Source organism: Primulina tabacum, chromosome 7, assembly GCF_025594145.1.
Source record: "Primulina tabacum isolate GXHZ01 chromosome 7, ASM2559414v2, whole genome shotgun sequence".
NCBI classification, from domain to species: Eukaryota; Viridiplantae; Streptophyta; class Magnoliopsida; order Lamiales; family Gesneriaceae; genus Primulina; species Primulina tabacum.
In genome coordinates, this window is record NC_134556.1 from 37,892,813 (window position 1) to 37,902,012 (window position 9,200).

General features: G+C 38.3%; 2 protein-coding genes across 2 annotated transcripts; both read left to right on the plus strand.

Annotated features, from left to right (window-relative positions):
• Positions 1-378: 378 nt before the first annotated feature.
• Positions 379-3,737, plus strand: LOC142551741 (putative alkaline/neutral invertase D). Its single transcript, XM_075661125.1, has 5 exons — positions 379-538; positions 1,525-1,961; positions 2,082-2,513; positions 2,615-3,173; positions 3,287-3,737. The coding sequence occupies exons 2-5, from the start codon at positions 1,536-1,538 to the stop codon at positions 3,580-3,582; spliced, it is 1,713 nt and encodes a 570-aa protein (XP_075517240.1). The 5' UTR covers positions 379-538; positions 1,525-1,535; the 3' UTR covers positions 3,583-3,737.
• Positions 3,738-5,864: 2,127 nt separating this feature from the next.
• LOC142551742 (transcription factor TCP23-like) lies at positions 5,865-7,646 on the plus strand. The gene has a single exon (XM_075661126.1). It carries the CDS (start codon positions 6,310-6,312, stop codon positions 7,522-7,524), a length of 1,215 nt encoding a protein of 404 aa, XP_075517241.1. The 5' UTR covers positions 5,865-6,309; the 3' UTR covers positions 7,525-7,646.
• Positions 7,647-9,200: the final 1,554 nt, after the last annotated feature.

The following is a 9,200-nucleotide window of genomic DNA, read 5'->3' on the forward strand; positions in this document are numbered from 1 at the left end:
TGGATCATTAATGAAAAAATATTACTTTTATGCTAAGAGTGTTACTTTTTATTGTGAATATCGATAGGATTGACCCGTCTCACGGATAAATATTCGTAAAGTTAATTGTTCTTGATTTGGATGCGGTAGGTGAGGGCCTATTTGAACCGGCTAACACCCTTAAGTCTACTGTAATAATGAAATATAAGCTGTTAATACAAAAGTTGTCTTTAAATTAATATTGTTTTTAAATTTATTAATACCCATAAGGCTATTGTAATAATGAAATATGAGTGGACAATAGGCAGTTAATTAATACTTTTTTAAAAATATTTTAATTGGATAATGACTGACCTACTTTCAGGCCTCGTTTATCATACGCCATTTCTCTCTCTTTCTCACACAATCTCTTTTCTTTGTTGGTTGGTTGGTTGGTTTGTTGACTGGTCTATATATACAAGCTTCCGCCAACGTGATTCTTTTTCCTCTCTTCTCCATTTTGACTCCCCTCTATCTCTTCTTTTCTCCTCCGCTAATCCCGTCGGCCGCCGGCTCCCAGGTATATCTCCCTCCACATTGTCTTCTTACATTCTTGTTTCTTGAGGCTTCTCTCTCCGTGTTTTTGTGTGTGTTTTCTTCATTTGTGGAGGGGAAATATTACAGATTTAGATCTGACGTATCTCCGTCAGTTTGGCTGTTTTTATACGACACCCTTTAGATTCTTAAATCTCTTTCCACACGCAGTATTTACTTCTATCATTGCTTGAGATATATGGGTTATGCTTTTTTTTTTCCCACCTTTTCCGTGATGTTTTTTTGGCGGATATTTTAAGGTTTAACATGTCTCTTCTGTGCTTTCTGGATTTATGTGGTGTAGGCCTATGATTATGTCGACTATACCTACTTGTAAATATTCAATCTTTGTATACCTTTTTTTATTTTATTTTGCCGGAGCTATATAAGGAATTCATGCTCTCTTTTATGATTATGCAATATAATTTGCTCTTATAATATTAGAGGGGTGATTGAAGTTCCAATCTTTCGTACAGTGCTAGTTTTTTTTAAAAAAAGTTTGGATGGTTGGTGGGATTTTAGCTTTCCACGTTTAGGCGAACTATCTCTTACGCATGTTATGTATGCATCTTGTCAAAACCGTTAACTCTGGAGCAAGATTATAACTGGGAACAGTAATGTTTCTTTGGTGAGCCACATGTATTAGTTTTTTTTTAATTACAAGTTTGTGCGAGATCGTTTAAATGTGGTGGTAAATTTGTTACCTCTTGGATTACTTTCTGTCGGTCCAAATAACTTTTATTCCATTTTTGACGTGATACGGGTTAGGTATTATGAATCAAATTCCCGACTATCATATTTTATGTATGTACATTTTTACTTTCCTTTCTTGTTCCATATTCCATGGTATTCTTGATGAAGAAAGGTTTTTGTACGCGGTGTTGGACGTTTTTCCTCATCATTTTAGATTGTGCGTGCAAGTATGTGTTCTTCATCTTTATCTAATAGCAAATTCCCCCTTGTGACTGAAAGTGTAACGGAAGATGGATAGTCTTAATGTTATTGTGGATGGTATGAGGAATGGTATGGATGGTGCAAAAGAGACTACTGGCCTTAAAAATGTGAGTTCTTATTGCTCGATCCCTGATTTGACTGACTATGATCTGTCAAAGCTGCTCGATAAGCCCAGATTGAACATTGAGAGACAGAGATCTTTTGATGAGAGGTCTTTAAGTGAGTTATCCATAGGCTTGTCCAGAGGTATAGAGAATTATGAGAGTGCATATTCTCCCGGACGATCCGCATTGGACACCCCAACTTCATCTGCTCGGAATTCTTTCGAGCCGCACCCAATGGTTGCTGATGCTTGGGAAGCACTCAGACGCTCGCTGGTTTCCTTTAGGGGCCAACCAGTTGGCACAATTGCTGCTTATGATCATGCTTCAGAGGAGGTCTTGAATTATGACCAGGTAATAATTTGTTAGAGAAAGTAAGAAACTGTTGTTCTGTCCATTTTCCCGGTAATTTGATTCTGTAAGGAGAAAAAGTGTGCAACGAACTGAAAATTTACTTTTGTCTATTAAATTTAGGTTTTTGTTCGAGATTTTGTACCAAGTGCACTGGCCTTTTTAATTAATGGTGAGCCTGATATAGTAAAGAATTTCCTAATGAAGACACTTCAACTTCAAGGGTGGGAGAAAAAAGTAGATCGATTCAAACTTGGTGAGGGTGTTATGCCAGCTAGTTTCAAAGTTCTTCACGATCCAGTTCGCAAGACAGATACTATAGTTGCGGATTTTGGTGAGAGTGCAATTGGAAGAGTGGCTCCAGTTGATTCTGGTTTCTGGTGGATAATTCTTCTTCGTGCATATACTAAATCTACGGGAGATCTATCTCTGTCTGAGACACCAGAGTGTCAAAAGGGCATGAGACTTATTATGACTCTGTGTCTGTCCGAAGGATTTGACACATTTCCTACCTTGCTATGCGCAGATGGATGTTCCATGATTGATCGTAGAATGGTGAGTTAACACATAAATCTCTCTTTCATAACACTGTCTAATGTTTTCATTGCAGCTTGGATTTACGTTTTTATATTCTTACAACAACATCATTTAAACAGGGAATATATGGTTACCCCATTGAGATTCAAGCACTATTTTTTATGGCGCTGAGATGTGCTCTGGCAATGCTGAAGCCTGATGCCGAAGGCAAAGAGTTCATCGAAAGAATAGTGAAGCGCTTGCATGCCTTGAGTTATCACATGAGAAGTTACTTTTGGCTTGACTTTCAACAATTAAATGACATATATCGGTATAAGACCGAAGAATACTCACATACGGCTGTGAATAAGTTTAATGTGATCCCGGATTCGATCCCTGAGTGGGTCTTTGATTTTATGCCAACTCGCGGCGGCTACTTTATAGGCAATGTCAGTCCTGCAAGAATGGATTTTAGATGGTTTGCGTTAGGAAATTGTGTTGCAATCTTATCTTCTCTTGCCACCCCCGAGCAAGCTTCTGCTATAATGGACCTTATAGAATCAAGGTGGGAGGAGCTGGTTGGAGAAATGCCTCTAAAAATTTGTTATCCAGCAATTGAAAGTCATGAATGGCGAATTGTTACCGGATGTGATCCAAAGAATACAAGATGGAGCTATCATAATGGAGGATCTTGGCCAGGTTTTTCCAATCTCTCTTCGTTTCCTCTGATATATCATATTCACAGTGTATTTCACCTGCTCATATCAACTCGTGCATCTTTTCTAATGACATTTTATGCATCTGGAATGCAGTACTTCTATGGCTGCTAACAGCGGGCTGCATCAAAACTGGACGCCCACAAATCGCAAGACGAGCGATAGATCTTGCTGAGAGCCGTCTGCTCAAGGATAGCTGGCCTGAATATTATGATGGTAAGTCAGGAAGATACGTAGGCAAACAGGCAAGAAAGTACCAAACATGGTCTATTGCTGGATATCTTGTGGCAAAAATGATGTTGGAGGATCCTTCACACTTGGGAATGATCTCCCTTGAAGAAGATAAGCAAATGAAGCCTGTTATTAAGAGATCCTCCTCATGGACTTGCTGAAGAATCATTCTACTGCATAGAGTAATATCAGAGAAGAACAAAACCTTGTTGTGGGTTCGATGAAAAGCTTGTTGTGTGTACTATAATGCCCTCCAAGACAAGCATATCTTGAGGTCTCTTCTTAATAATATAGACATTTAATCATCTGTGCTTCATTTTCCAAATGCATTTTGAAATATGAATTTGAGATTTGGAATACATGTGTTTAACCAATGGCTGTCTGTGAAAAAGTCCAAATTTTGGATTAAGACATTTGGAAATCTTCTTCAATACATGATGACAAGTTGCTCTTAGAAAAATACCATCAGCTAATGATAAGCATCTCCGAGCTAACTTTCACTGAATTGTGCTGTCAGATGGTGGTTGAATACAAATACCAGAGTATTTAATTTTTCCACTTTGAACTCTTCTACGTAGGCCCATGCTTGTATTACAAATTTAAAACAGAAAGAAAAAAATGTTGTTGATACCAAAATTTTATTTTTGGTTCGGTCTTGGTCTTGTGAGTGGATTTTCAAATCTCCTAAAATTTTGGGGTCAGGTTGGTGCTGAAGAGTCTACGCAGTCAAAAATAGAGTTAAAAGGCGCCAGTTATTTTTCCGGTGTCGTCCCTCCAATACTCACGTCAGTGCTCTGATTAGGAGCGTAAAGAGCAAATAGTGCGATATTTTAGTGCAAAGTGAGCAGGAGAGTGTGAATGTCCCAAAATCATAGCAAATACCTGGTATTTATTGGAACTGGAAGAGTTAATTACCTTGTTGAAATATGATTCTTAACTCGGTAGAATTTTGATCGAGGTATGATACTTCAACTAGCAGGACTCGATAATCATGCCGGCTATTACTCTTACCTCATCTTCATAGATTTGACCAAATACCACGTTTAAGGAGATTTTTTTACTTATCACCGAAGATCTTGATAAATTCTCCAAATTGACCCTTTTCAAGGCTATCATTGGGCTCAGATTAGTCCAAACGCGATAATTTTAAAGAACATCATATGTCGTGGTTACTTGGAAGTTGGAATTCTCCCCTGTTTTTTTTATAACTTTATAGGATATAAATATGTTGTAGTGTGTTCGTATTCCGTCTAAGTCGTTTTCATCTGTGATCCCGATTACCACGAATCACTGGTCGAGTTTACCACGTACATTTAAAAAGATCAACATCTTAGATAAAGTTTTAAAGGAGTTCATTCTCCTTGGATTAAGATTTCGAGTTCAAGTTTGTCGACGTAGAGGTAGATGCTGCTAAAGTTTTCCCCGTAATGGATTCGATCCGACTCTGGGTAAGTCAGAACCGCGGTGGACCAAAAAATGAAGTAATTAGGTAGGGAGTAGAGTGGGTCAAGTGTGGAGATGAGCTGGATTTTTTTGTTGTTTTTAGATGCTGTGATATTATCATCTCTCTCACCTGAGCTGTCCAACCTTAGCTTGTCCTCTCCAATCCAAAGACAGTAGAGGTCCACGGCCATTAATATATTGAAAAATCCTCCATCTCTTTCTGTGGCTCTAATTTCTTCATGTCACTTTCTCCAAATGGTCCCTGCTCTTTCATCTACGTAATTCTGTTTCCTGCTTAAAGGGGTGTGTGCCTATTTACTCTCTCCTCCTCTACTTTGACTGCTTTCAATACATGTTTATGAAATTTTAATATTGAAACTGTGGCAAAACTTCAATCTTACGATAATGATGGGAAGAAAAAATTGTATCGAAATGCAAGAGAAGACTGCTTATTGAACTTGATGATTGCCATTGGCCCATATTAATGGTCATCATCAGCATTCAGGCACTATGCGTTATTATTTAATCATTTGCTTATCCCACATGAAAAAGAGGCGTTGAGTAAAAAAGAGTGAAAAGGACTACGAAATACTTTAGCCACCATCACTATCGGTTGAGAAAATTTCTCAATCAAGTTTTCCAGCTCTCACACTTGAAATATCTTCTTCCACATGAAAGTATTAAATCATCCAACATGTTCCTTGGATTAATAATAAAGATATAAAGCAAATGTAACAAGTAAACAAGAAAAAATTTCATTATTTGCTCATTGCAATTTATTGTATGACTTAACATATCTTATCCTACCTGCTACGCTCCGGTCATCACAACTTCTGTTTTTTCCCTCAAATTTATTGAACATACTGTTTAGGGAAAACCCATATAATTAGTAACTTAGAACATAGTTTCAAAAGAAGTAACCATGTAACTGAAATTCCTTATGGGTAAAGTGGGTGGTACAATACCAATATCATCCCCATCATTGTAGAAAACAAATAGTAGGAGCTGATTGAGGGAGGAAGGCTGCTGAACGGTCCAGTACTGTGTGTACTACTTCCCTTTTATTAATGTATATATAAAGAAGACCCCACGAGTGGGCTACAGCATCTGCAACAATTTACTCGTCTTTTCTCTGCCGAAGTACCCACCACCACTTTGACGTGGCCCCCGACAATCGTCTCTCAGCTAGCACACACTCATTCCACCTTTTTTCCATAGCTTCACAGACACACACTCTCTCTCTTCAGTCAACCACACCAATACAATTCACTTGTTCAGTTGGTTCAACAAAAACAAGTTGATCCATGAGGGGGGCCTAATCTTCCATTCTCTCTGTTTCTTTCTACCTCTGAATCTTGGTTATTGGATTTGAGGCATGTTTAGAGTGCCAGAATTATTGAACAATCCAGTAAAGAACCCCTCTTAATTCCCAAAAGGATAGATATATGGAATTCATGGAGCCACATACCAAAAACAAAGGCAGTAGTAGTAACTCAGACCACCGTGAATCAGCTTCCCCCCTACAACTCGTCTCTCCTCATCATCACCGCCAAAGTCAACCCGAACCCGGTTCTGGGTCAGGTCCAGCCCCATCCCTTGGCCCCTTCAATATGGGCTCCATCTCCATGCAACAATCAAGAAACTTAGTCCCCTCGTCTTCCACCCCCACCGCCACTACAAACAACCGTCCTACCACCACCACCACCACCACCAACACAGACAGCAACGACAATAATTCTTTGGCCGCTAAAGCTGTCAAGAAACCGTCCAAAGACCGCCACACAAAGGTGGACGGCCGTGGGCGGCGCATACGCATGCCGGCCTTATGTGCAGCTCGCGTTTTTCAACTTACGAGGGAATTAGGTCACAAGTCTGATGGTGAAACAATAGATTGGCTGTTACACCAAGCTGAACCAGCAATCATAGCCGCCACCGGCACAGGCACAATTCCGGCCAATTTTTCAACCCTCAACGTGTCGTTGCGAAGTAGCGGCACAACCATTTCAGCCCCACCATCGAAATCTGCGCCACTATTCCTCGGCGGAACAACTGGCATGCTGGGTTTCCACCCCCAGCTCACCTCATCAAGCACTAATTTTGGACTAGACCCAGTTGAGAATTACTTGAAAAAACGATTCAGAGAAGACACCAGCGACGCCGCATCACCTAAACCGGGGAGAAACGGAGTTCAAGACCAAGAACCGGGATCAGACCCGAAACCCGGTTTGACTCATTCCTCGAGTTATATCTCGGCTCCCGCCATGTGGGCTGTGGCCCCTGCCGCTGCGAATATGGGGAACACTTTCTGGATGCTTCCAGTGACTGGAGGGGCCTCCACCACACCGGTAGGCCAACAAGAGTGGCAGTACAAGGCCTCCCACGTGCAGAGAATAGGTGGATTCGAGTTTCCTGGTGCGGGTCGGTTCAATCCAGTCCAGATCGGTTCAATGGTGCTGCAGCAGGCACAACCCCAGGTTCAGCAGCTGGGCTTAGGTGTTACAGAAACTAATATGGGAATGTTGGCCTCAATGAATGCATATAACAGCAGCACCGATAGTAGAATCAATCTAGGAATGAATTTGGAACACCACCACCACCACCACCAAAGTCAGCCACAAAACAGCGATAGCGGCGACGAAAATCCTAAAGATTCTCAATAGTGATCGATGGATCTACCTCAAAATTTTTACAACCCCTTCCATTTTCCTGATTTCTATTCTTGTTTCAATAATTGTAGTATATTTTGATTAATTAAACATTTAAGACTGCGTGCATATTTTTTCACTGATGTTGCCTCGTTAAAAATCTTGTCTGAGCTCTTAACTGGCTCTGTTCTACGTTCCCTCGAATGCATAAACAAATTGAGGATGTTGGGTTTGAAATGGAAATAAATTTTCTTACAGGATGCAATGATGTCCCTCCATGCGGTAAATTCTAGAAGTGTACTGTAAAATCTTGATAACCGTAGCATGTTATTCCCAACTCCATTATTATTAGTACGATACAATTCTGTACAAAAAGCTGCTGAATTAAAGCCATCCATCTGATTGGTGATGGATTTGGAGGTTCGGTTTCTTCCTCATTTGTATGACTACTTCCAAGCGTGGACTTGTGTATTTGTAGGGTTTTGTAACGTTCGTCATTTCATTCTTTGGATCGCAACATGTCAAATCATATTTTGTTCATTACGGTTTATTTCATCCTACCCATGTGAGCATTGGCCTATGATAGAATGGATGGTCCAATATTTGCCCATTAATATATAGGACCCACTTTTTTTTTTTGAAATTGTATGTGTGGCAAGATCTTACCACTTGAAATGAAGTGAGGGTAGTGCCCGAGTTTGCTTCCCAAATTCCGGGTAATCTTAAATTTGAGTATTTGATAAGGAATTAGGCTATATTTCTGCCAGAAAACAAGCAAACATGGATTTTTCTAGGCCAAATGATAGTTTTACTTATGTTGTCTAAACATGCCATAAGTTTAACTCGAGTCATGTCATAGGATGATTTAGTGACAAAAGGAAATCAACAAATATTCTATTTGGGTCAAAAATATTTTTTATTTGTAAATATAAATATGATTAATCCATCTCACGATGAAAAATTATTAATATCGTTTTAAGAATAACTTCTCCTTTTGAATTGCTTGGTGAGTGCTTCCACTTGCATATGAATAGTTTGCATGATTAAAGGCTTTAAATCCCCCTCCCTTGTAACCCAAAAAACAAAAGGGTTTTAAATCAAAGAGAGGATAAGGTTCAAAGAGGAATAAGGTCACTTTATTTTTGTCTGCCTTTCAAATTGTAGTATCATCAAAAATTTTCAAATACCCCCCCTCAAAAATAAAAAATTTCACAAAATGCCCCCCTCAAAAATCAAAATTCCCTGTCCCTTGTCTTCTTTACCAATTACTAGGTTCCCATATTTTTTTCCTTTCTGGTTAAAGGACATAATCTATTATTAACCTTGTGTGAAATAATTATCGTATATTTTATAAAAATGTTATCTGGTTTAACTAATTTTAATCTATATCTTCATCATAATGATAACATCAATAATAATAAATAATATATATTATAATTAATTTTTAGATAATTTTATTTTTATAATAATTATAATAATAAATAGAACATTATATATTATATTAACAATAATAAAATAATATACACTATATTAATAAAAAAAATAAAAAGATGATAATTTAATAACGATGTTAATATTAATAATTCAAATAAATAAAATAATAAGTCAATAATCATGGTAATAATATTAATATAAAGACATATAATAAAATAAAAAAAACATAAATATTTGATTATCAAAAATAATTTCAT

Coding starts and splice junctions, on each gene's coding strand:
- LOC142551741 (XM_075661125.1), top strand. CDS start 1,536: ATGGATAGTCTTAATGTTATTGTGGATGGTATGAGGAATGGTATGGAT. Junction 2,514..2,614: donor CCATGATTGATCGTAGAATG/GTGAGTTAACAC, acceptor TCATTTAAACAG/GGAATATATGGTTACCCCAT. Junction 3,174..3,286: donor TAATGGAGGATCTTGGCCAG/GTTTTTCCAATC, acceptor TCTGGAATGCAG/TACTTCTATGGCTGCTAACA.
- LOC142551742 (XM_075661126.1), top strand. CDS start 6,310: ATGGAATTCATGGAGCCACATACCAAAAACAAAGGCAGTAGTAGTAAC.